The 27,990-nt window shown below is 43.8% G+C and overlaps 1 protein-coding gene across 2 annotated transcripts; it reads left to right on the top strand.

Annotated features, from left to right (window-relative positions):
* Nucleotides 1-31: 31 nt before the first annotated feature.
* Nucleotides 32-27,956, top strand: HSD17B2 (hydroxysteroid 17-beta dehydrogenase 2). 2 transcript variants are annotated; one of them, XM_038367822.2, is made up of 5 exons: nucleotides 32-1,859; nucleotides 12,509-12,721; nucleotides 13,158-13,343; nucleotides 19,864-20,001; nucleotides 25,887-27,956. In XM_038367822.2, the coding sequence occupies exons 1-5, from the start codon at nucleotides 1,547-1,549 to the stop codon at nucleotides 26,243-26,245; spliced, it is 1,209 nt and encodes a 402-aa protein (XP_038223750.1). In that variant the 5' UTR covers nucleotides 32-1,546; the 3' UTR covers nucleotides 26,246-27,956. The 2 variants fall into 2 exon arrangements, with proteins under 2 accessions (XP_038223750.1, XP_043351206.1); XM_043495271.1 differs by lacking the exon at nucleotides 19,864-20,001.
* The last annotated feature ends 34 nt before the right edge of the window (nucleotides 27,957-27,990 follow it).

Consider the following 27,990-nt stretch of genomic DNA (forward strand, 5'->3'; position numbering starts at 1 on the left):
CCCCTAATTATTTTTGTTGCCCTCCGCTGGACTCTTTCCTATTTTTCCACATCCTCCTTGTAGCGTGGGGCCCAAAACTGGACACACTACTCCAGATGAGGCCTCACCAATGTCGAATAGAAGGGACTGATTCAAATGATTCAAAGTAAATTAACATAGGTTAGTATGGTTGGTTATGAATTAAAAACAAACCTTTAGGCTCACGGTCTTCTAAGGAATAGTGACCTCATTTGAAATATACACTAGATAATAGCCATACATAAATATTTTTATTAGCTTTTAAAAGAATTTATGACAAATCAAAATATTATTTCCTAAAACTAAAGTCATGAATGGAGAAAAATTACTTGTATCTTTTGTTGGATTCACATGCCACCAAACTGTTTTTAAATACCCAGTAATCTCTCAGACTCTGTGTAGACTAGAAAAAAAGATGCATCTTAAAATCAGATTAACTAAAAGATTGAAACATCACTTAACGCTTGTAGTAGACACAAATTTAACACCTTTAAAATCATGTTAGTGGGTTCTTGGGGTAAGCCCAGTTTATAACTTGATTGACCAATATGGTTTAAAAAGTGTTAGTACTTAGATACAGGTTTAAGTGATGTTTCATTCATTTTAGCTAATTCTGTTTTAGCATACACTATTTTTTTAATTTAAAAAGACCTTCAAATACCCCAGCGTAGATGTTAAATATTTCTAATCTAATTTATTGACTGTCTGAAACCTTCATGTTGTTGGACATAATTTTGAACAGCATGCACCTGCCAAAACTTGCTTACCATAACCTTTAAAGTTCAGTCCAAGATTTGGTCTGAAGTTCGTTGACTAGTGCTCATTTGGAATCATATTCTTGGAAACATGAGGTAAAGCCCCTCCAATTTCAATCAACCAAAACCACAGTGATCATATGAATATGGGTACGGAATGTGTCAATATCCAAAGGAACACATTAAATCCAGGAAAGGCAATCTTGTTTAGCTTTGGTGTTTCCTTGAGATAAAGTGGGTGATGATAGCATGATGGGAACACTGAAAATATTAAAGTAACATTAGTGCAATGACTGCTACGTATTTTGAATTAGAAAGAGTAAACACTGCAGGCCTGATTCTCAACATATGCCAGTGTAAATCAGAAGTAAAATCCACTGAAGTCAAGCCCCCAAATTCATAGGAAGGACACTCCTGTTTTTCTATTTAGTGAAACTCCATTTAAGTGTTGTCAAACACGTCAAAGTTACATTTTGTCCTAGGCCAGGGCTTGCTACTTCATGTCCATTCCTGACTCTGTCAATCATTATCCAACCAGTGTTTGGGGTGGAGCTGAAATGCAGTAAAAATAAGAGGTGAGAACGGGAAGTGTTCTAGTATTTATACCAGTACCAGAAATGATTCAGATAAACCAGTCTTTCATTTTGCAATATTTCTTTCTTACTTCAGGATCCTAAACAGATTCCTCTTTTCCTGCCCCACCCCCTCACCCAGTTCATATAAAACTCACTCTGCCTTTAGCAACACCTTGCTAGGCTGTTGTCTGTTAGTGCATGAGTGTCTGCCTTCTCTCTAGGAGAATGGACACTTACATCTCTACAGCTGACCCTTCTGTCTTGCTCTGCTTGGGTGTGACTGCAGCATTTGGAATAATCACGTTTTACAAAGTCAAGAAGAACCAGGTGGAGAAAAAGTGTATATTTGCCCGTGATCTCCTCGTGCTACTTTTATTGGAAATACTCTGTTTTGTCACGCTGAAAAGTTATGTAGGCTTAATCCTGTTCTCTATGGCATGTCTCATCTGTTACATTTACTTACCAGTTCAAACAATGTTACTTGTGGACAACAAAGCTGTATTGATCACAGGTAAGAGGGAACATGCAAAGTTTGGGGAGTCAGATCTGCTGTACAAATTTGTGTAATCTTAAAGATTATTTACTAAATATCTTGTATTCTTTTTATTAATTTTCCCAGCATTCTTTTTGCAGGCAATTAAATGTTCTGAAATCATGTAGGAAAATATTCTTTGTGCTTTTTTTATTATTTTTAGTGGCCTTGTTTCTTGAAAAGAAATTTTACAGATAGATTTTCAAGATGCGCTGCTAGTTTCTTTAACTAATATTTATTAGTGAAATACATATTATGTTGCTTATGATTGTTAATCTTTTAGAACTAAGATTTTAATGAGTAGATGCATTTTAAATGTTACCTTTGTTTACTTCTGAAAAATATTTTTATTAAACTATGCACATGCATACAATTATTTTTGACTTATACCTTTAAACAATATAGTCCCAAAGAATATCCAATTCAATACAGAAAAATATTATACACACACAATGTGTACCTTATCTGTCTATCTCTATGAAATTATTAACGAATGAGAGGTTTTCCTAACAATGGAAATTCATATACATAACATTACTAATGAGCTTTGCTACTGTATGAACTAACTGTGACATGTTGCTCATCTGTTTGTTTTTTGCTAAATGTTTTTATTTTGTCATTTAAATATTTGAATCTGCTGTTTTGTCTGGAGCAATTTCCTGGTGCTCAGTTGTCTTCATAGCCCTTTCTTATTTATTTATTTATTTATTTGTTTGTTTTTATATATATTTGTACCTGAAAGGGTGGATTGAATCTCAGTTGTAAAGCTGATTTGTTTGGCTGAGAGTTTATACAGAAACTTAGAAAGTAATTTAGTTTGGATTGACAAGTGTTATTACTGAGGTGAAAAAAGACAAATGATAAAACTACATCAACAGCAAGGTCACGTCTTTTCTTGTAGCTCAGCCAAATTCTGTCTGCTGCTTCCAGTCATGGTTCATTTGCAGTGGTGTATGGAATGAGGATGGATGTGAGCAGTGGGTGAATAGGGAATAGATGATTGTGAATGAATGCACAAACTTGAATTGATTATCTGTAGCAATACTCTAGGTTTACACTCCGGGCTCTGGAGAATTGCTTTTCTCTTTTCTTTTTTTCTAATACCTTTTGCAAGACGTTTAGATTTTGTCATTCTTTAATAAAAACCCATCAGTTTCTCAGGACTTATTTACACCAGATTGTGTGGATTAATCGGTTGCGCTTCAGCTGATTATATTGCATTGAATCAAGTTCCAGTACACCTTCAGTTGGTTTAAGATTTGCCTTTGCATCCACACTAGGGCTGCCTTAAACCAATAAAGGTATAGGCTGTCCTCTTTGAACTATTGCTGACTGGCACACAATCAGTTGAAAGCAGGGCTTATCCCCAACACATTTCTGTGTTATGCTGCACCAATTGTTGCCTCCCCAGTGACTGAAGCAATTGTGTGTGTAGATGCAAGGTGCTGTCCAGTCAAATTCAGTGTTATTTTCTCCAATGCAGACAAGGCCAGAGGGAGAGTTTTAATGACACGCTGTATTTCTCTTCACTTTTTTCCCCTAAATTGTTGTGGAGTGTTGCTGTATGCTGTTACACTCCTACATACACTATGTACACATGACTTTTAAAAACACTCTGTATTTGTGGATAATCTAAGCACTATACCCAGATGTACAGACACTCTGTTCTCAACCTATGTATTACATAATTTTTTTTAACATTAGCTGTAGTAAAGTTTTTAAATCTGTTATCTGACATGCCAGAACAATGCATTCTTGGGATTCCCTCTAGGCAAACATGAAAGAGGCTGCAGATGTCACTAAGACCAAACAGGGTGTTTTTTGTTTCGATTTGTTGAAGTAAAATCCCATTTCTGTGCTGAAAGTTCCACCTGCCCTTTCCTCTGCCCTGCCTTTTAAGTGAGAACATACAATAAAGAGATCTGCGTTTAACTCAATTGTTAGCTGAGATTTACAACACAGCCTTAAGGAGGGAAAGGGTGAAGTGTTGGCGAAAGCGGACAGGTTTAGCAATGATGAGGAGAAAATGCAACATTTTTCACCTGATTGTTAGGCACCTCTCTGGCTTCCAACCAAGCTTCCAACCAATCCATCTCTGTTCCATATGAACCTGATTTGGGGCCAGCCCTGCTCTCACTGAAGTCAAGGCACTTCTGTATCTTTGTTCATGGATTCGGTCGTCGATTTTAAGGCCAGAAGGGACCATTAGGTCATCTAATCTGACCTCCACAGGCATAGAATTTCACCCAGATACCCTTGTTTGGGGCCAAATAACTTGGGCTTGACTAAAGCATATCTTCCAGAAAGGCATCATCCAGTCCTTATTGGAAGACATCAAGAGATGAAGAATCTACCATTAATCTGACTATTAGTACCCGTAACCTGCCAGTTGACATCCAACATGCTGACTCATGAAGCCATATGGAGGAAAACGTTGCATGTGCTGAAGAAATTCATCCCACAGAATGTAAAGCTTTCTCTTCCTCAGCTAGTCCATAGCATCGTCTTAGCTCTTTTATAGCATTTGAGTCTCTGTCACTCATTTCAGAGAACTGTGCCATGTATTTGGGTCTGCGAGTCCTTCAAACTATATGACAGGTTTCTGAGTAGCAGCCATGTTAGTCTGTATCCGCAAAGAGAACAGGAGTACTTGTGGCACCTTAGAGACTAACAAATGTATTTGAGCATAAGCTTTTGTGGGCTACAGCTCACTTCATCAGATGCATAGAATGGAACGTATAGTATGAATAACAATCTATAATATGTTACATATTTATCATGGTCCATCCCAAAAACCCAGAAAAAGCATTTTACAAAACCTTAAACTGAAATACAAAATATGCACAAAGATCACGTCTTCCTCCACTGCAATGCAGCCATCTCAAGAGTGGAATGTGCCTTGACTTCAGTGGGAGCAGGGCTGGCCCCAAATCAGGTTTGTATGGGATGGATGTGGATTGGTTGGAAGCAAGAGAGGTGCCTAACAATCAGGTGAAAGAAATGTTACATTTCCTCCTTGTCATTGCTAAACGTGTCTGCTTTTGCCAACACTTCACCCTTTCCCTCCTTAAGGCTATGTTGTAAATCTCAGCTAACAATTGAGTTAAGTGCAGATCTCTGTATTGTATGTGTTATGTAAAGCCTCCGCACAATCCAGCAGAATGGGATTGTAAGATTTGTAATTTTTCAGTCATTGCTAGTATGATGGTTAAGTTCTGTAACCTTTTGAAAACTTTCAGAGTAGCAGCTGTGTTAGTCTGTATTCGCAAAAAGAAAAGGAGTACTTGTGGCACCTTAGAGACTAACAAATTTATTAGAGCATAAGCTTTCGTGAGCTACAGCTCACTGCATCCGATGAAGTGAGCTGTAGCTCACGAAAGCTTATGCTCTAATAAATTTGTTAGTCTCTAAGGTACCACAAGTATTCCTTTTCTTTTGAAAACTTTGTAACTTTAGTTATTGTTAGCATAGCCTTTTAAGCTTTGTAACCTTTTCAGTTACCGCTTGTATAAACCTCCAAGCTTTGCAATACCCCATCAGGCAATCAGAGAAAGTATGAACAAGGGAGTATATGTGGGACTGGGTGGAGAGGAACTGCAAGGAGAATAGAGCCAGGAGCCAGGTGTGTCTGATGTAATCTGCCCTAAGAAGGCAATCATGGGGTGCTGTAAAGAAAAGAAGAACCTGATATGCATGAAAGGAACGAGGTCTGGGAATGTTTCTCGGTGACAGACACACAGAAGGGAAACTCCGTGTACATTACAGGAGCTGCCCAGTTCCAGCACAAGGAAGAAGGCACACACACAAGCCCCCAGCTTCTTGACCTGCTCGCCGGCCCGGATCCGTGACCGCAGGCGGACACACCAGATCTACAATGCTTCAGCTTCCTCTGCTGTCTCCGGTAACTCTCCGCCTGTGTGCGTGTGGGGGTGCGTGAGGGAATGAATGTGATGAATGGGTACGTGCATGAATAAGCCCCATCCCTTTTCTGTTTGATCCAACAGCGGCATTTAAGAAAAACAATGTAAGTGTAATCCTGGGTTGGTTTCTAGGAAAACTGAGATAACAGTATGTTCTCACTTAACAGGCAGGGCAGAGGAAAGGGCAGGTGGAGCTTTCAGCACAGAAATGGGATTTTTACTTCAACAAATCGAAACAAGAAAATCCCTGTTTGGTCTTAGTGACATCTGCAGCGTCTTTCATGTTTGCCTAGAGGTTATCCCAAGAATGCATTGTTCTGGCATGTCAAAGAACAGATTTAAAAACTTTACTACAACTAATGTTAAAAAAATTATGTAATACATAGGTTGAGAACAGAGTGTCTGTACATCTGGGTACAGGGCTTAGATTATCTACAAATAGAGTTTGTTTTTAAAAGTCATATGATACATAGAGTACATAATCAGCAATAACCCAGATTTAGGTGAATAAATTTAAGAATACAGTTTAGATATTAGCATCCAAGTACAATACCCGGGTACATCACTCATTTAAAGTTGTACAGCGATTTGGTTGTTGAAAGCAAAATACATCAAGGAGTGGAGATGGTCCCTTAGTAATTGAGAATTAGGGAAGGTTGTCCATTTAGGAAATACCATCTATCAGGGAAGTCTTTGTTACTTTCCTTACTGCGCTTCTCATTGGCACTCCAGCTCATCTCTCCTGGTATTGCTGATGTCCAGTGATGTGCTCTATGTAGATGTCCTTCGCCCATCTGATGGCATCCAACAGCATGAGTTGCCACATCGGCCAAGCGTAGCATGACCGATTCTGCATTCTCTCAACACTCGCTCATTACTGGGGTCCCATGCGCCCAGGGCTCCAATGATCAAAGCATGTGTCTGAGCCTGGTAACCCCTAGCTCTCAAGGTGTCATCCAGGGGGCATATTTCTCCACCTTTCAATCTCGGGTATCGTGCAAAGCCGGGATCCTGTTCTCAAAGGGCACGGTGCCATCCACCATGATGAACTTCTTCCGGTCCACATTGGTGATGACGATGTCTGGCTGCAGTTGGCTGTCAGTTCCGGGGATGGTGGAGTTCTTGGTAACCTTTCTTATAGGTGGTGGGATGGCTCTGACCAGGCGATCGTGGATGGCATTGTGTTGCAGCTGCCAGGCTCTCGCACGGGGCTTCCCACTACACAGGACGTGGGGTAGTGTCTCGTTGGCATAGCCACACTTCCTACATTGCTTGTCCTGATTCCTGTGGTGGACGGATCCATTCAGTGGAATACAGTTGAGCTGGGCCCTGTGGATCAACCTGCAGACAGCAAATTGGGGTGAAGCTGTTCCCAGGGAAGAAGTGGTTGCTGGTGTCCCACTTGCATGTCACCTCTAATGCCTTGCCCTGGTCTGGCTTCCGCTTCAGGTTTTCCACATAGTGGCAGCAGATGGCATCCTTCAGGATCCTCTCCAGCTTGGATCTAGCTTTCGGAGTGAGGATTGTGTGGTTCGTGTTTTTCACCTGTGGCACCAGGACTCCCAAATCCTGGTGTTCCTCACACCACATCCAGCAGCTTCTCCAGTCATCGTGTAGCATTGCGGGCAAGAGTCCAGAGCGAAGCAAAGTCTCCCCCGTCTCTTCCAAATTTGCCTTCCAGCAAGCTGTTGAGGTAGGTGGCGACATCTTGATTGGAGAGGGTCTTGGCGATTCACTTCTTGATGACATCCCGCATAGCACTTTCTGCAGTGTTCCTCAGCATGGTGTCCAGGCATGGCAGAAGGCATGAGTGATCATTGTAACATCGCACAGATTTCCCCTTTGAGGGATATTGGCACTGCCCTACTTGTGCGAGCTGTACACCAGTTCATTGCTGGCTCTCTGGGGAAGAAACATCCACTTCTTCACCAGCTGCCTGATGATGTTGTCTGCCTTGTTCAGAGGTATCTTCACCACGGCAGATCTCCTCAGGACGAATGAGATACGTGGGATCAGGAAGGTGTTCAAGGCGTTGATGTTCTGCCATGGTGCCAGTAGGGAGGAGTCAATCCTGGCCACATCTCATAGGATCTCCGCGATGGTATGCTGGCATGCCGTGATGTTGGTAAGCTTGCCCGGGCTTGAGGAAGATCATAGGTTCACCCTGGATCTGAACAGACGTTGCCTGGATTGAGTCCCTTCTACTGCCTTTGAAATGCAGGGATTTGTGCACTTCCTAGCATTGAAGCGGAGTCCCATCCAGTTGGCAGCCTGTCTGTTGATGTCAAGCATTTGTTGGAGATACTTGAGGTTGTCTGTGATCAGGAGCAGATTGTCTGCGTAGGCAAGGATATTCATGCTGTAGCCATTCAGGCCGAAACCGCCTAGCCTGGTGGAAGTGGCTCGAATGAGTGGCCCCATGGGTAAGTTGAAAACGATGGGGCTGAGAGGACAGCCTTGCTTCATGCTGCTATGGATAGGAATTTGAGGTGTCTTTCCTTCCATGGAGTGGATGGTGGTGGTGCAGCCTTCACATGATATGAAGCCTTTCTGGATGGAGCTGATGGCTCCTCTGTTCACCAACCAGTCTGTGATCCTAGCTGTGAGGCAGAGATGGGTCTTCAGTTGCTGGGGTCGTCTCGTGCGCCTTTCTTATAGACGAGCAGCATCATAGACTTCTTCCAGGAGCTAGGAGTGCGGCAGAACTGTTTTGCATTTGTTGAAAAGTGCAGTTAATACCAGGCAACTGGGGTCTTGTTTTTCAGGATGTTATAGTGAATGCCATCTTTTCCTGGGGCTGTGTTTTTGGTCTTTGTAAGTCTGGTCTCTACTTCCCATGATGTGTCTTGTTCCAGGTCCTCTGCATAGTCAACGTGGGGTAGAGGATGAAGTCACTCTGGACGCTGTGTGTCGTTCTGAGCTACACAGTCAAACATACCCTTGAAGTACGAGAATAGTCTTTCTGACAGGATTGCGCATTAAGATGAAGGCCTGACGAGGATCTTTCATAGCCTTAGGGCAGTTTCACTGGTAGAGCTTCTGGATCCTGGATGCTGCTGCTGGGTTGTAGTGGCAACTAATGTTCCTTCTCCTGGCTTCTCTCTGGTGGTGGTGGTGATGTCTCCACGTAGGAGCTCTGTGCGCAGTCGGTGTGTTCTCCTGAGTTCCCTTCCTCCCAGATATGATTTCTGCAGACAGGTCTATAGTGAGTCTGTCTACAAGGAGGTCAAAGTCATCGAAGGAGGCTGTCCTTGACATCTCCTCTATCCAAGCAGCTTGTCATGGTGGGGCAGCCCTCGCTGAAGGCTGCTGCTCCTCTGGCTGCTCAATCTCCACAGGCTCAGGCTGGGAAATTGCTGTGGGATTAGCCTGTTGCCTATTTTCCTCTCTGTGTTGAGTACTCCGTTCGGCCAGATCTTGAGGTGTGATCTCCGGAAGGAGGGCAGCACTTGCACTCCTGCACCCAAACTCCCTCCCAAGGCCTTCACCCCAAACCCTTGCCCCATCCCAGAGCCTGCACCATGCACCCAAACTCCATCCCAGAGCCCGTACCCCTCCCTCACCCAAGCTCCCTCCAAGAGCCTTAGGCAGGTGTGGGGGCTGCTGAGTCGGCGCTTGGGATGGGGGTAGCTTGCAGAGATCCCCCCGGCCCTGCCTCTACCTAGGAGCTGCAGCTGAACATGCCGGCCGCTTCTGGGAGCGGCGCAGAGCCAGGGTAGCAGGGAGCCTGCCTTAGCCCTGCTGCACTGCCAGACTGTTAGTGGCCTAAAATCTCCTGGATTGGCTTCAGTATCGTCCAGGAAATTGAGCCCAATTCCAGGAGACCCTGAGCCAAACCGGGAGGGTTGGCAACCCTAAACAATACTCAATTTAATTTTAGTGGCTAGGAGACGCATGTAACCAATAAAATATGTGCTGAATGTGTTCTAATAATCCTGGGCCATACCCTGCAATCAAAACTTCCATTGACTCAGGACTTTTGCTACAGTAAGAACTTCAGGATTGGGCCCAACACCAATAATACATAATACTTTTACTCTTCACAGTGCTTTACAGAGATTAATCATCACTAGCCCACAGTGAGGTTGGTAAGTAAGCAGTATTATCCCTGTTTTACAAATGAGGAAACTGAGGCAGAGAGGTTCAATGACTTCCCTGTGGCCGCAAAGTTTTAATGTCAGGACTAGGATTAGGCTCAGAAGCGCTATCTTGTAAGCCTGTGTTCAGATGTCTAAGCCATACTGCGTAGTTTATTTGGAAGTCAGGGGTTTTCTAGCCAATGAATTTCCATTATGTGAAATAGCCATATGGTAGTGTAACAGCCTTGACTTCAATGTACATTACATAGTGCAAGAGCTTCTTTGGTGCAGATGTGTAGCCAGTTGTTTAATGCACTACAGGAAAGAGTGCAGTGCAAAAACCCAGACAGAACAGAATAACAAGGAGGCATGTTATGACTTAACGATATTTCTTTTTTATAATGTGGGACATCCACGTTCTGAGACTCAGCATTACACTCTTTGGCGTGCAAATAATAGCTTTCAAACACAAACTTAACATGGCCCCTCCCACTATGGCCACACTATCTGAGCTCCTCCTGGACCATTTCCTCAGGAATCTCATTGAGGAGATGAGGTAGGACAGTGCTTAGCAAGTGAGGAAGGGTCAAACAAAGGATTCTGTTTGGCAGGAAGGGTCAGAGGCGAGAATCAAGGATTTGTTGCCAGTATTTTAACAAGATACTTCCCAATCCCACCCCCTCCCACACTTTTGTGGTTATTTCTGTGTGAAAGGATGCAGTGATTTCCCAGAGAGGTGAGAGACTGGTGAATGCATTCATGTAGTAAATACTCCTCACTGTCTACGATGAGTGGAACTGCACAGCTGTCACCAAGAGAGAAGCAATGTCAAACAAATTTACTTACGGGCTTCTGCTGGACACGTTACAGAGTTTTCCCCCCATGGTGTATTGGGTTGGAACACAATGCTCAGATCCTGTAGTTCTGAAGTAGGGGTGAGTGATTAAGAAGGACGGGGAACTATTCTCACCTGATACAATTTCTGGGAAAAAAAACCCCAACCTTGACAGTTGGTGCTATTTGGTTTGTTCTACAGATAGAAATTTGCTCTTCAGAAGTATTTTTATGAGCCTTGGGGATAAATCCTCCATACAGGGGTGGGCTCCCTTGCAGACCGAGAAACCACTTGCCTCTCTCCAGTTTGGTGGCAGAATGTGACCAGAAGAGCTGCCTTCTGTACACAGATATTCTGACTGTATTTTGCATAATGTAATCTCTCTTGGCTCGAAAGTCATTTTGCAGAGTGATTGCTTTGAGATCCAAAAGTACTTCGGAAGATTGTCTGTTTCAGCTGAGATTTCAAGACCTGCAACAGTAGATATCTCTTAGATTTTGCTTTGCTTTTTTCACAGAACAGCTTTGCTACAACCAATATTTCAATCTGAACGCTATCTTGCATTGAAGCAATTCAGCATTTTTCATTCCATTTCTCTTGTATATGTGGAGTCAAATCCTAATGGTGCACCTGTTTGTGATGAAATGAGCAGAAGCCATCATCTCCAGAGCCTGACCTACTGGGAGACATTCTCTCTGAGTCTTTCAGCTGTGTTTTCTTATATGTATAAAGGATAGGGTTTCATAGGCAGTCTCCAAGTTCCCACAGATGTTGCTCCTAAAGCTGTACCTAACTTCCTTATACTTAGGCTTGGAATGATTAGATTTCTATCAGTAAATGTCAATTTCACAGCACACACACAAACCAACAAAAATACTTTTAATCAATAATCAAAATTTGCAGAGAGGTAAAGTACGAAAAATGCTGCTTGAGAACTTAGAGTTTGATTGAAGGATATTTGCTTTGTATATTTTGACATGTGATGTTGACAGTTTGTATTTGAAAGGTTATAAAGGTTTAGCTTTTTGAATCTCAGTGAACACTGCAATTAAATCATTGTCCAAGCCACAGAATTTCCTGCAATGTGAGAACTTATACAGATTCCAAATCTAATAAAATGCTTAGAAATAAACATCTGTTACCCATCAAAATTATAAAAAAAAACAAAAATTGAATTCTGCCAGGCCTACTTATATTGCATGTTAAACACCGATGCACTAACGGACCAATTTTCTAAGATTCTTTGCTTGGCCTCCATTTGGATGTATGCATGGTTTTTCCAGCAGTCATTTTACATTGTTGTTATATTCTTAATAGATGATGAAGAACTGTGCGAAAGTTTTCAGTCAACTTTTTTTTTTGCCAAACCATGCAGATTTGAGTTGAACCAAAATATTCCAGTGATTTGTGTCAAATTCACTGAGTTTTTTTGTAAAAAAAATCACACAATAATAAAAAAAAAACCCAATATTAAATGTTTCATTTTGAAATTTGCTTCATTTTATCTTAATTTTATTTTGAAAGATTAAAAAACACATCCCAAACAAAACCAAATGTTTCTTTTAGGGTCAAACAAAATGTTTCATTTGACCCAAACACATGTTTTTTAATTTTTCGGTTCAATGAAAATTAAAAAAAAAATGCATTATTTCAGACAGAATCAAAACAATTATTTTTCCTGAACAGTCAGTGAACCAAAAAAACTAACAGAAACAAACATTGTTACAGCACTGTTTAGAAAGGAGTTTTTGTTTTATTTTGCCTAAGGTGTCTTTCTGATTTTGTTGCTTTCAGGAAGTGATTCCGGAATTGGACATGCATTGGCAAAGTACTTTGACAATTTAGGATTTGTTGTATTTGCTGGTGTCTTGAATAGCGAAGGACCTGGGGCTGAAGAATTAAAAAGAAGCTGTTCCCAGAGACTTTGTGTCCTGCAGCTGGATATAACCAGTTCTTCACAAATTAAGGAAGCCTATCTTAACATTTCAGAGATGGTGCAAAATACAGGTATGGTTTCTGTGACATTTTATGGGGTAGTGTGCAGATACCTCTTGCAAGGGGCTTCCATTGCATCACTATTTGAAAAAGTGTCTGTGTGTGTGTGCTGCATTTCCCACCCCATCTCTGTACCTCTATACCTGTAAGGATATTTATATTGATGAGACTTTTGCTTTATGGAGCACGCGAAAAACGGGATCCTTGTCAAATGGCACTAGTGTGCCACCCACAAGAAGCAAGTGGGCTGAGAGGAGGAAAGGTGCAATGTGGGCACATGTACCTACAATTGCACAGCATCCTAACTTTGGTTTTGGCTGGGCCAACCAGACTAGAAGCTGGCATTTTAACAGTTGTGCTTTCTCCTTGTTAGGGAAGTGATGTTTACTTACCTTCTTTGGCAGCATGGACTCTGTAACAGCAGTGTACGTTTCCTTCTCTTCCTCAGGGTTATGGGGTGTTGTTAACAATGCTGGAATCCTGGGGTTTACTGCAGATGGTGAGCTGCTGCCCATGAGTGTTTACAAGCAGTGTATGGATGTGAATTTCTTTGGGCATGTAGAGGTGACCAAAATGTTTTTACCGTTACTTCGGAAATCCAAAGGAAGGCTAATTAATATCTCAAGTATGGCAGGTGAGTTAAATTAAATTTTCAAGTTGATGGTGTTATACCAATAATTATTTAGAAATTACCTGATGTAAATATTGAACAAGGTTTTGGTCATTATATCTCTATTTGCTAATTCTCAGAATTCCATATCTGCTTATTATTTCATTATCTATAGGCCTCTGTAATGAACCATCTATTTTGTCTAGTGACTGTATCTGGTAACCAACCCATAGAGAAGAAGAGTTTTATAGGATAAAAACAGTAGCATCCTAGAGAAATTAACTCTTAGTTATTATATTAATCTAGCATGCCTAGATCTGGATGTGATAGGTGGAAAATCCCCACCAGGAGAACAAGGAAACCAGGTGTTGGTAGGGGCGCAAACATAGGTGCTGGAACTAGAGGTGGGAGGAGGGGGGGTCCTGAAGGATCCCCTGGCTTGAAGTGGTTTCTGTCATATGCAGGGTTTCTGTCATATGCAGATTGGTTCAATGGCTCTTAGCACTAAAATTTGTTCCAGGACCCGTTGACACAAACAAACTTGAGGGACTCACAGAGCAACACATCAGGAAGCTTTGGGTAGGAGTGAGGGACAGGCTTTCGTAGTGGGGGTTTTCTGTCTAATTGTGGCCCCAACCACGGTCCTAGAAAACTAGCTCACCTTGAAAGGGAGAGAAGAGCCATGATTCTGAAGGGGAAGGATCCTGGGCACCTAAGAGGACTCTCCAAGGTGGTGAGGAAACTGAGTCAGGGAGATTATGATTTCTGTCTAGGTCTGCATACCCCTCAGGTTAAATCAAGAGTATGTGTGTTTACAGTCCTGTGCAGAGTGGGTACGTCTGTTGGCTTTTACTTGCACGCCACTGAGCAGTTAGACGCTGAGTGCTCCCACAGGTGGAGTTCTGGGTAGGGCGTATTTAAGCTACAGAGAACTCTGAGAGGTCAGCATTAGTCCCAGGGACTGGGCTGCTAGATAAAAGATCTGCATCCCAGGAGTCTGCCTAGGGACCCCACCCACAGGCAGAGCTTGGGCACTGTTTAGACAAATTGGGCTTAAAGAACACAGGGGGTCCAATGAGGTGGTCCCCAAACAGAACACAACTTATACGTGTCCATTCAGGAGGGTTCTGTGTGTGACAGTGTTGAAGCCCACTCAGGCAGAATAGCTTGTTAACAATTTAAGGTCTGAAATATATTTTAAATAAAAAAAGATTTCAATTCATGTTGAGGGACGTATTTTTATTCCAGCCTCCACATTTGCGAATACAGTTTTGTGGGCACAGTTATTTGTCACAGAAGAGCCAAATTCATGCACGTAAGTGGTACTTGGGAACGCACAGCGGGGCTACCGTCCACCTCACTAGTTTGAGCAACGACTGTTGGCTTACCCAAATTTTAAATGCATTGGTATAAATTTGGAGATGACGTGACATAACAAGGGATCTGTATTTCAACTAGCTGTCTCCCACTGAAGTATATGGCAATTTCTCATTGGCTCTGGTACGAGCAAACTCAAGTGCTCATACTCTGGGTGAAATCCTGGCCCTATAGAAGTCAATGAGAATGTTGCCATTGATTTTGATGGATCCAGAATTTCACCCTTTTTTGTGTGTGTGGCTCCACCTAACTTAGTTACCCCCAAATTATATGCTTCCTCAGCAAGTCAATGAAAAAAGTCACATTTCTGTGCAATGATGGACTTCTCTCCATGTTTTCATATCTATGAGGCCTTATAATTTTACAGTGAAGGAAACAGTGGATCGAGCATTTTAAAACCGTCTTTTTTAATTTGGGTGATCACTTGGAAACAGGTGCAGTAATAGGAGCTGGCAGCCAGTAGCTGAGGTGTTAGAACTCCTAGTTGCAGGATCCCACACTGCCAGAAGAGAGTTTGGTTTGATGAAGACAAGTTAAAGGGTTACTGTATCGGTTTCGTTAAAAATGTTCCTTTGACTTGTTTTGGCTGCTCTGAACCTTTGTTTGCAATGCAGCTAGGTGCTGAATGTAAGAGCAGAGACATTTGCCAATTTCAGCTGCTGAATCTGGTTTGTGAAGAATGTCTAGAAAGCAGTAAGATGTACGAAAAATAGGAAGGAAGGAAGCCAGCTGAGGGCACGGAGTGACAAGCTGATACGTTTACGCAGGTCTGTGATCACCACAAAGCCAATGGCTTGGGTGTCTTGCTGTGCATTGCCCAGCTAAGGAGAGCACTGTGCTCCATTAATTCTCCCAGTTTATAATAATGCCTATTTCTTACATAGTGCTTGTCATCAGTAGATCTTGAAGCACCTCACAATCTTCAGTGTAGTTATCCTCAAATGCCCCAGGAAGTAGGGAAACATTATTAGTCCCACTTTAAAGATGGGGAACTGTTACAGGAGATGGCCTTACTTTTGCTTTGAAATCTTTTGTGTTTTAGTATGTCTGGCGCCTGTCCACATAACCTAAAAGCGTGTTTACTGTTTTAGTGTTCACAGGTTTAATGGAATTGGAAGTACTGAGTTGGCATTAGAAACATTACACACAAGGTTTGTTTTCAAAATGTGGCTTCTAATTTTGTGTCTAACACCTAACGTCCATTGCAGGCACAAATGATAGCATGTAGACACCAGACTAATGTGTGAGTATAAAGTTTGCATTGCAGGTGCATTTAGGTAGATGCCTAAATTCTTATCATTTATGCCCCAGAATTTATTTCTGGCACAAAATTAGCAATTAGGGACCTTTTAATATCTTGCTTTTAGAGGCATATTGAATGATCCTGCTGTCACATTCTGGGTTGCAATCCAGATCAGTGAGAGAATCTGTCACCTCTTACTCTAGAACCCTGAGTGCCTTGCCACTCTGGCTCTCTGCCTGGGATGGACGCTGCCAATCAGCAACGAGCATGCACTCTGTCTATGTATTGGGCAGCCTTGATCCAATGTTTTGGATCCTGGAGCCTCCTGCAATACCACAGATTTCCATTGGCTTCCACCAGCCGGGGTTACCAACCGGCAAGGTGACTCCACGCTTTCCCCAGCCCCGAATTTCCCCCAAAACATGTGTTCTGAAATGTCCTTTCCTGGAGCAATCAGTGGGATACATGGGTGGTAGGTAGACACCCCAATCAGGAAGAATAGCCCCCTTCTGCACAAGACCCCCCTCTGGCCAGAGAAGGTCCAGGCCCACTGGAACCCTGAGCCCCCCTGCTGCTGAAGTAACCTGGCTGCCCCAAGTAGCCTCCTCCAGCCACCCAGCGGAAGAACGCTGAGCTTTTTGAGTGCGCCATGCAGGTTCCAGGGTGGCTGAGGAGCTGGTATCTGGTACTCAGCTTCCAGGGTTCACCATTAATCTCTCTGGAGTCCAGGGAGATTACTGATGAACCCCAGAAGCTGAATAGAAAATACAGTCTCCTAAACTGCCATGGAACCTGCATAACACATAAGAATAAGTAAAAACCTGCAACCCGGCGTCCCACGGCAGGGGCTGTGGCAGGGAAGCCTTAGCTTTCCCTGGCCTATTATGTGCAACACCTATGGTGGGATATTAAAGTTCATTGCCCCTTTAAGATGTCAATATTCAGCACTTTGCAACTTTGACTGGAGTTACCAAACAGTTCAGTTTAAACACTGTCCTGGGTTGGTTTAGATTAAAAATAAAACAAGTCATAAACAAAAGAAGATGGGATTTTAAGTGAATTCAGGTATGGGAGAGAAAGTTAGAAATCGCTACCAGCAAATAAAAGTGAAAACATGCAAGTAAAAGTCTAAAATTTAATCTAGCAAGGTTTGGTTCAAGGCTTCATTTAAGATGGCCTTTCTCACCCACTGTCTTCCAGCAAGATGGTGACTGAGCCACTCCTTGGTTAGGATCTCTCCCAGAGGCCCAAAGGGGCTGGTGCGTTTGGTTTCTGAGGTGAAAGAAAGAACTTGGGGTTTTCTGCCCCTTTCTTATATTCTAGTGAACCTTTGAAGTGGTTCTGAAGGTTACCCCTCAAAAGTAATTTAAGTAAAGATGAAGGTGACATGGAGTTGGTGTCAAGGACGTGCCATGCTTTCTTCCCCCACCCATTTGTGTTTGCTGAAATGCAAATTGTTCTTTTTCCAGCTCTCTCCTCCCCCTGTTGAACTGAGGACCCTGTTTACTACTTATATGTAAATTGAGATAAGCACACATTCCTTTGTTTAGGATAGACCTGTTTAACAACTTTTACCTATGCAGTGTAGTCTGGTTTTGAACATGGGTCTAATAACATCAAACGAGGAATTCATAACTTTACATACACTGTTGCTACGTTCATTTCACGTTCATATTACTGACCAGCAAGTTATCATTTTTAAATGATACCTCACCAGGCATGTTTTGTACAAAGATGATTACAGTAGTGTGTAGGGTTTGAATCCAGGGGTGCTTTTGTCACACCCACTTTACTTACAAATACTGTATTTACATGGATGCATGTATACCCTGGCCAGTGCTGGTAAATGTGTGCCTATATTAAAGGGGTGTGCATTCTTTTGGTAAAACATTAGCAGAACTGTTAAGGAAGTCGCATTTTGCATGGTCTGTGCTTGCCTGTGTCTGGGTCTGGGGGAAGGGTGCTCTTTAACTAGAGTTAAGATTAGAGTGACCTCAAAGGAAAGCAATGTTGTTGGTTTAAGGAAGAAGGAATTAATGTCAATTCGGATTACGCAGAAGACAATGAGTAATTGACTGGACTGTTTTAAAAACAAGGACTCTCTGCTTTTATCTGAAGCTAACCTGTGTCTTTGGTCATTGCAGTAAGAAACTGAATGGATGACTAGACGGTTTATAGTAAATCTGCTTTAGATTTCTTCAATGTCTTTTCCTTTAAAAGACATAAAAAAAAGTTAAAATGGCCTTTTAATAACAGTGCATGGCATTATGTGTGTCTTATTTTGAGCATGTAATGGAAGTCCCAGTGAGACTAACTGTGGGTGCAGCAGGGGGTTGGGCTTGATGACCTATTGGAAGAGAGTTCTAATCTGACACCGGGGGTTCTATACTCTCCTGCAGCCATCCTCGTCTCCACTGTAAAAGCCTGGCCTTTGGAGATTAAAGATCCCTATGAGAGTTAGTTGACAATTTTCTGTCAAAAATAAAAGTTTTCATATAAAAAATTAGTTTTCTAAAATTTTTCAGTTTTCAAAAACTACAAATTCTGAAAAACTGGAAATTTTCTCCTCCCAAATTTTGCTAAATTTTTAATTGCTTTTGGAGTTTTTCAAGAAAATTCTTGTTGTTTTCCAGCTGTTGCGTTTTCTTGATCCTAAGGAAGGCTGGTTGGATTGAAATAGCGCAATGCGTTCTGGGACCTGTGACTATATCTCTTCCCTTTTATGCAATGTAATTGTGACCTTTGGGCTCCCGGCACCTTACTGATGTTGTTTTTAGTTGGACGAAGTTTGGTTTGGCCTAATAAATTTCTCCTAGCTCTAATCTCACTTTTTTCAAGCAGATGTTAAAAACACATGAAGAATCTACTGCCGGTATATGAGGTGGTTTTATAAGGCCTGGTCTACACTACATGGTTAGGTTGCCGTAAGATGCGTTGCGTCGACCTACCTGTGGAAGTGTCTTCACTTAAATTTGACTCCTGACAACGTCAGTGCCTCTCTCAGCCAATTTAGTAACACCACCTCCCCAAGCAGTGTAGAGACATGGTCAAAATAATTAGGACGACGCAGTGTCAGTGTAGACGCTGTGTTGCTTCCATTCACTGTTACTGGCCTCCAGAAGCCATCCCACGATGCCTCACACACTGACACTATAATTGATACAAGTGCTTGTGGTGGGGACATGCAGTGCTGACATAAGGAGTCAAGTGTGGACATATACAAGTGATTTAATAACTGTGGTAGCTATATGCCGACGTAAGTTAAGTCGACATAATTCTGTAGTAAGAAGAAAAGGAGTACTTGTGGCACCTTGGAGACTAACAAATTTATTTGAGCATAAGCTTTTGTGAACTACAGCGTGAGCTGTTTGTTAGTCTCTAAGGTGCCACAAGTACTCCTTTTCTTTTTTGCAGATACAGACTAACACGGCTGCTACTCTGAAATCTGTCATTCTGTAGTGTAGACATGGCCTTTAAAACTGGAATTGAGACTGTGTTAACTGACAGGGACTTCAAATCCACTGCCTTTATTCACCCATTAAAAACAACAGAACAAAACACCATTGCTTAATTATTAACACTATCTAACATGTTCTCTGTGTGATTTCCCTTTCTGAATCTAACTGCAATTGTGATTCTCTGCATTCTATCCCAAAATGCAATACAATTTACTCTCCCTGTGTTTAAAAGTGACTGATGACCGGGTGTGACTCTGACTGCAGCTGCTTCGAGCTACTGCTGATTTAAGAATTTTTTTTTTGTGCCAGAAAAAATGAGTCCTGCGATGTCTTGTCTTTAACCTCAGTGAGAGCTGCATAATTTTGGGTTATGCTATGATCATTCTTTTAAATTATTGAAATAAAGTTTCAGTAGCCCAGAAAGCACCGGAATCAAACTTTATCATGGTTTATATTGCTCCTGTAGGAGGCATTCCGATGCCAAGATTTGCCGCATATGGTGCATCAAAAGCCGCTCTGTCCATGTTTTCCGGAGTAATGAGGCAGGAGCTTGCCAAATGGGGAATTAAAGTTGCTGCAGTTCATCCAGCAGGCTTCAGAACATGTACGTATTTGACATTTCAGCTAGTTCTCCTTCTTCCTTCAGATTATTCCTTAGAGACCAACATCCTCAAGTAAAAGTCATGAATGATTCTTAGCAGTCACAGTTACTTCCTATACTTCACTTCCATTACTCAAACTGAGTCACCTTTCTTAAGGGAATTAAAAAAAAAAAATCCCACCAACCCCCCCCACATAGGTAGTGAGCAATTTTTTCGCTTCCAAGCAGCTAACCTTTAGGCAATAATCTTTACCAAGGGATGATTGAAAACCTTATTTTGCCTTTCCTGATGAATAGAATGTAGTGAATGACTAGGCAGTGGCATGCCTAAGGGTATGTTTACACTATGGAATTAAGTCGATTTTTAGAAATCTATTTTATACAGTCAACTGCGTATTTCCCCAGTAAGCGCATTAAGTCGGCAGAGTGTGTCCTCACTACCGTGGCTAGCATCGACTTAGGGGGCGGTACACTCTGGGTGACTATCCCACAGTTCCCACAGTCTCTGCTGCCCATTGGAATTCTGGGTTAAGCTCTCAATACTTGATGGGGCAAAACATTGTCACGGTGGTTTTGGGTACATGTCGTCAGTTGCCCCTCCCTCCATGAAAGCAACGGCAGACAATCGTTTCGCGCCTTTTTTCCGTGCGGACGCCATACCATGGCAAGCATGGAGCCCGCTCAGCTCAGCTCAGCTCACCATCACCACTGCTGTTGTGTTCTGGGTGCTGCTGTCAGCAGATGGTGCAGTAGGACTGCTAACCGTCATCATCAACCATTTCCACTGCAACTCTGCTCTCCTGGTTCCATGAATCCACCTCGCAAGTCCTCTCGTCGTTCTGTATAAAAATCTATTCTCGTGGCATCCGTCGTCATCCACCGCTTTCGCTGCAACTCTGCTCTCCTGCAGATGCCATACCATGGCAAGCATGGAGCCCACTCAGATCACTGCTGCTATTGTGAACATTGTAAACGCCTCGCGCAGTATATGCAGAACCTACAAAAGCAGGTGAGGAGGCGATGTCAGCGTGATCACGATAGTGATGAGAACACGGACACAGACTTCTCTCAAAGCATGGGCCCTGGCAATTGGGCATCATGTTGCTAATGGGGCAGATTCCTGCTGTGGAACACTGATTCTGGGCTTGGGAAACAAGCACAGACTGGTGGGACCGCATAGTGTGGCAGTTCTGGGATGATTCCCAGTGGCTGCAAAACTTTCGCATGCGTAAGGGCATTTTCATGGAACTTTGACTTGCTTTCCCCTGCCCTGAAGTGCAAGAATACCAAGATGAGAGCAGCCCTCACAGTTGAGAAGCGAGTGGCAATAGCCGTCTGGAAGCTTGCAATGCCAGACAGCTACCGGTCAGTTGGGAATCAATTTGGAGTGGGTAAAACTACTGTGGGGGCTGCTGCGATGCAAGTAGCAACGCAATCACTTAGCTGCTGCTATCAAGGGTAGTGACTCTGGGAAATGTGCGGGTCATAGTGGATGGCTTTGCTGCAATAGGGTTCCCTAACTGTGGTGGGGCGATAGATGGAACCCATATCGCTATCTTGGGACCGGACTACCCTGGTAGCCAGTACATAAACTGCAAGGGGTACTTTACAATGGTGCTGCAAGCACTGGTAGATCACAAGGGACGTTTCACCAACATCAATGTGGGATGGCCGGGAAAGGTACATGGCGCTCGCATCTTCAGGAACTCTGGTCTGTTTGAACAGCTGCAGGAAGGAACTTACTTCCCAGACCAGAAAATCACCACTGGGGATGTTGAAATGCCTATAGTTATCCTTGGGGACCCAGCCTACCCCTTAATGCCATGGCTCATGAAGCCGTACACGGGCACCCTGGACAGTAGTCAGGAGCAGTTCAACTATAGGCTGAGCAAGTGCAGAATGATGGTAGAATGTGCATTTGGACGTTTAAAAGCTTGTTGGCACAGTTTACTGAGTAGGTTAGACCTCAGTGAAACCAATATTCCCATCGTTATGGGATGCTCCACAATATCTGTGAGAGTAAGGGGGGAGACGTTTATGGCGGGGTGAGAGGCTGAGGAAATCACCTGGCGGCCGATTACCCACAGCCAGACACCAGGGCGATTAGAAGAGCACAGCAGGGTGTGCTGCGCATCAGAGAAGCTTTGAAAACCAGTTTCATGACTGGCCAGGCTACGGTGTCAGTTCTGTTTCTTCTTGATGAAAACCCACCCCCTTGGTTGATTCTACTTCCATGTAAGCCAACCGATTTCCCCCCTTCGATCACCGCTTTCAGAGGCAATAAAGTCATTATTATTTCAAAATCATGCGTTCTTTATTAATTCATCACACAAATGGAGGAAAACTTGCAAGGTAGGAGTGGTTGAGGAGGGAAGCACCGGGTGGGGTGGTGGAGGAGGGAAGGACAAGGCCACACTACAGTTCAAAACTTATTGTATGCCAGCCTTCTGTTGCTTGGGCAATCCTCTGGGGTGGAGTGGCTGGATGTCCGTAGCCTCCCCACTGCCCCCGCCCCGTGTTCTTGGGCATCTGGGTGAGGAGACTATGGAACTTGAGGAGGAGGGCAGGCGGTTATACAGGGGCTGCAGCGGCAGTCTGTGCTCCTGCTGCCTTTCCTGCAGCTCCACCAGATGCCTGAGCTTGTCACTTTGCTCCCCCATTAGCCTCAGCATTGCATCCTGCCTCCTCTCATCGTGCTCCTCCCTCCTTTCATTGTGTTCATTTAATGCTTTCCTGGACACTGCCATTGTTCACCTCCACACATTCTGCTGAGCTCTTTCAGTGTGGGAGGACTGCATGAGCTCTGAGAACATGTCATCACGAGTGCTTTTTTTTTTTTTTTTTTTGCCTTCTAATCTAGCCTCTGGGATGGAGATGATAGGGGGAGCTTAGAAACATTTGCAGCTGCGGGAGGGAAAAAAAGGGAGAGTAGTATTTAAAAAGACACATTTTAGATAGGGGCAGCTCTCCCAATTTTGCCGCCCCAAGCAGTCACTGCTGAATTGCCGCTGCGGCGGGAAGAGCAGTGGAGCTGCCGCCGAATTGCCACCGTGGGACACGGACTGCCACCCCATTCTGACAGCCGCCCCAAGTACCTGCTTGGAAAGCTGGTGCCTGGAGCTGGCCCTGATTTTAGAGAACAAAGAGAAGACTATTTCACACTGAATCAAGCGATTCACATTACATAGCACATGTGCTTTTGGTACAAGGTCGCATTTTGCCTCTTGTATTGCGTGCCTGCCGGTTTAGTGTGAGATATCACACATGCTCGGCTGGGCAACAGAATTTGGCTTGCAGGCAGACATGGTAAGGCAAAGGGTTTCAACTTCTTCAACCTTCATAACATGTGGGAATGGTTTCAAACAGCAGCACCCCCCTTTCCAATACCAAGCAAAGCCCGTTGGGTTGGCCATTTAAAAAGAGGGGGTGCAGTTTTAGGGGGAATGTGCAGCACAAACCCCACACCAATTCTCTGGGATGATCGCTTCACCCCTCCCCCCCACACACACACATCGCGTGGCTAGTATCAGGGAAGATCCCTGTCAGCCAAACGCGAACAGCTCAGCCTGAACGGACCTCCCCCCACCGCTTGGCTAACAGCGGGGATGATTTCTTTTCAGCCAAAGGCAAACAGCCCAGCAGGAACGGGCACCTCGGAGTGTCCCCTTAAACAAATTTCCTGTATTTCAACCAGGTGACCATGAATTATATCACTTTCCTGAGGCTAACACAGAGATAAAGAACAGATGTTGCTTGAATGCCACCAAAGCCCTGGTCCATTCGCTGCAATGCTTTGTTCTGCAATGATTCCAGACTACTTGCTACTGGCTTGGTGTGGTAAAGTGTCGTACCATGGAGGATGGAATAAGGCTGCCCTTCCCAGAAATCTTCTGCAAAGGCTTTTAGAGTACCTCCAGGAGAGCTTCATGGAGATGTCCCTGGAGGATTTCTGCTCCATCCCCAGACCCGTTAACAGACTTTTCCAGTAGCTATACTGGCCGCGAATGCATCCCAAGTCTTCAGGGCAAATGAATCATTAAACACGCTTGCTTTTAAACCCTATATTATATTTTAAAAGGTACACTCACCAGAGGTGCCTTCTCCAGCTTCATGGTCCAGGAGCTTGCCTTGGGAGGGTTGGGAGGGTATTGGCTCCAGGGTGATGAACAGTTCCTGGCTGCCGGGGAGAAGGGATTCTCCTTTACTTCCTTTGTTTTTTGATAGACTTGCCTGAGCTCCTTAGTTTTCACGCGTGTCCCTGTTGTAGCCTCTGTCCATCATGCCCTTGGAGTTTTTGGCAATATATATTGGCATTTCGTCTTTTGGAACGGAGTTCTGCCTGCATGGATTCTTCTCCCCACACGGTGATCAGATCCTGTACCTGCCATTCGGTCCATGCTGGAGTTTTTGTGATTCTGGGACTGCATGGTCACCTCTGCTGATCAGCTCGTCACGCTGGCCAAACAGGAAATGAAATTCAAAAGTTCCTGGGGCTTTTCCTGTCTACCTGGTCAGTGTGTCTGAATTGAGAGTGCTGTCCAGAGGGGTCACAATGGAGCACTCTGGGATAGCTCCCAGAGGCCAATACCATAGAATTGCGTCCACACTACCCCAAATTTGACCCAGCAAGGTCAATTTTAGTGCTAAACCCCTTGCCAGGGAGGAGTACAGAAATCGATTTTAAGAGCTCTTTAAATCGACAAAACAGGCTTGGTTGTGTGGACGGGTGCAGGGTTAAATCAACCTAACACTGCTAAATTCAACCTAAACTCGTAGTGTAGACCGGGGCTATGTGTTTGTCAGTCATTCCTAATGGGGGAGGCAATCATTTCTTCTCTTTGCCTTTACCTGCCTTGCCAAAAATGAAAAACAGACTTCAGTTTGGGTTTGACTTGACTAAGGAAGCCACAAGAACTAATGAAGAACTTCAAATCTGGCCAATAATAGGTAAAATTGCATGCGACAGTGTTCTAATTCTCTTTATCAAACAGCTTTCCTATGTAATGGGTTCCGTCTGCATAATGGGTGTCCTGGTGCATTGTTTCAAGGTGCTACTCATTTCTACTATGTAACTGAGGCCCCTATCTTTTTAATCTCTCCTACCCACATTCCAATAGCCCTTTCAACTCTAAATTCTTCTTCTCTCCACCCTGTTAGAGAAGAAAACCAGGTTTCTACAGAATTCCTTTCCATGTCACAAAAGTTACAAGTTACAGAAGAGATTTCAAGCATTCAGTGGAAACCAAAGTAGTGGTATCTAGCTCGCTAGTTTAAGTACTTGCAGAATAGGCCCTACAGAACACAGTTGAGGGCCTGTAGAAGAGCATTATGAGGACGCCCGCATTCCCAGTCTCTGTGGATGTGGTTGTTCTTCTGGGGAGGAAAATGGAAGGGTTGAGTTTCCAGTGCTATCTATCCAGCACCTTTTATTAGCACTAAAAATTGTGTTTACAAAGACATTAAAAAGCAAAGAGAATTTTCTTTATCTATAACCCCCCATTACACTTTCCATGGAAAATAACTTGGAATGGCCTAACTGTAAATGTTTGTTTTTCATAAGGGCTCTAAAATTTCCTGTCTCTTCCTCTGTGTTTAGATATGGTTTGTGTTAGCAAAGTACAAGCTTGTTAGCAAAGATGAAAAAGGAGTGATACTCAATCCATACTTTACAGTAGGCTGTCCTGTCCTAGCTGCAACTTAGCCATACTCTTGTTATATTTTTAAGAACTTCGGGTTTACTGTCAAATAATGAAACTTTTTGATGCAGTTTAGATGTGCAGAACAAGATAGGGAGGAAAAGACTCGATGTACTTATTTACCAGTTGAACTGGATTGTCAAGTTAATGTACTAAGCCCAGGTACTCATAAACTTTAGTTTGTTATTCCAGGCATACAAGGTACATCTGAGCTGTGGGCTAAGCAAGAAAAGCATCTTCTGGAGAATCTCACACCAGATGTGAAGAAAGATTATGGTGAAGACTACATTCAAGCACTGAAAAATTTCCTCCTGCACATGCCAGTTCATTGTGCCTCTGACCTCTCTCCAGTATTAGATGATGTTCTCCATGCTTTACTGGCAAAGAGTCCACATGGTTTATACACTCCAGGCAAAAGGGCTTACCTAGGTCTATGTACCTTTTGCTATTTTCCTCTCTGGTTTTATGATTTTTTCATGGGTAAGATGCAAAGTACCAAGAGTGTACCCAGCGCGTTAAAGGCATCAGAGGCCAAAAACAAGAACACGTAGGCAGAGTATGGAATTCCGTCAGTATTTTAAATTACACTGTGAGAACAGGGCAAGGTTTTGTGTGAAGACAGCGTTTGCTACATTGTAATTTATTGGGGCCCTTTGCTCGTCAAGTTGCATTCCAGCTGCTGGGCAACTGGGTTAATCTTCAAGCGTTGTATATTTTAGGCCTTGTCTACATTACGGGGGTGGTGATGGTGGTGGTGGGGAGATTGATCTAAATTATGCAACTTCAGCTCCATGAATAACTTAGATCTACTTACCGCAGGGTCCACACTATGCTATGTTGACTGGAGACTCTCTCCTGTCAACTCCCCTTGTGCTTTTCATTCAGGTGGAACATAGGAGTCGACAGGAGCATGATCGGTGGTCAATTTACCTGCTAAATTGACTGCCAATGCATTGATCGCCACACGTCGAACCCCCAGTAAGTGTACACAAGCTCTTAGTGTTCATGAAAGGTGGAGGAAGGGCAGCACAAGCAGGAACAGTGATGGCTTCCCTTCACAGTGTCCCCTACCCCACATTGTGCCCTTCTCTTTGGGAAGTAAGTGGTTAGTTTAGGCTCCATGCCCTGTCCGTCCATCTTTTTGCTGAGTTTGCTTCATCCGCCCAGTGAATGCCAAACATTATGAAGCTCATTATGAAATCACACATTGTATGACACAGGCCTCCGTGCCTACAGGGGCATAAGATCCCACCCCACATTGCTGCATTAGCACTCTCTAAACATGGCTTCAGGACCTGTAAGGAAGGTAGGGGACTGCATCCCTGGTACTCCCTGTGTTGGGGTTATAGACCCCATGCTGATGAGGACAGGGCCAGATCCTGGGTGCCAAGCCTAGCCCCCTCCCCTCAGCCCTGCCAACAGTGTATGGTAGGGAGGACGCCTTTAAAAGGGAGGAAACTAAACTGCAGACAGATGGGCGAGGAGCATGATTGCCATAAGCAGAAGGCTGCTGGAGTGACTCCTCGAGCCACAGCCAAGCGATCTTCACCCCAGCCCTACAGAGTGTGCAGTGAACTCACAATCTAAGCCCGCTCATCGGCCCTGCCAGAGAGATCTCTCAAAACTCCTAGGCAGGTGGTATTGCTGGCACTACTGTGGGCTCCCCCCCACCCAACACCTTTGGGAGACCCTGGGAAGGGGATAACCTCCAATGCATCGGGGGATTTGACTTTCCTTTTGATTCCCCCATCCAGAGAGACTTAACTGCCTGCAAAGGGCAGGTCCCCTTGTCAGTAGTAAGGAAGTGGGGTCTGTGCTGGAGCCACCTGGGTGTGGTCAGGTTCTCCCACCATCTGGGAGAAAAGCCTCAGGGGTCTCCCTTCCCTCTCTGGTAGGTGCGTGCGGGGCAGAGGTTAGAGAGGGTCAGGCATCACATTATCTCTGCTTCCCATCAGCCCAACTAACACAGGAGAGTGGGGGCAAAGGCAGATGATGTGGCAGAAGCATGCTGCACCCAGTAAAGGGGTAGGGGCAGAGGGCATTCCTTACCCAGGTCTGACTCTTAAAGTCTCAAGCTAGCCCATAATGTTTAAAGCCATATTGTCATGAGCCTCACTTTGGAAATGAAAGTAGCAATAGATCAGGCTGGTCCTCTCTCTTTCTGATTATGAATGCTCTCTCCTGTTGGGGTGTGGATACATGCATGTCCTACTTTCAGTAGAATTGGCCTGGTTTCTAACAAATAAATTGACTTTGCCAAAATGGCTAACGGCTGTACTTTTTTAGCACTACTCAT

Source organism: Dermochelys coriacea, chromosome 12 (genome assembly GCF_009764565.3).
Source record: "Dermochelys coriacea isolate rDerCor1 chromosome 12, rDerCor1.pri.v4, whole genome shotgun sequence".
NCBI lineage: Eukaryota > Metazoa > Chordata > Testudines > Dermochelyidae > Dermochelys > Dermochelys coriacea.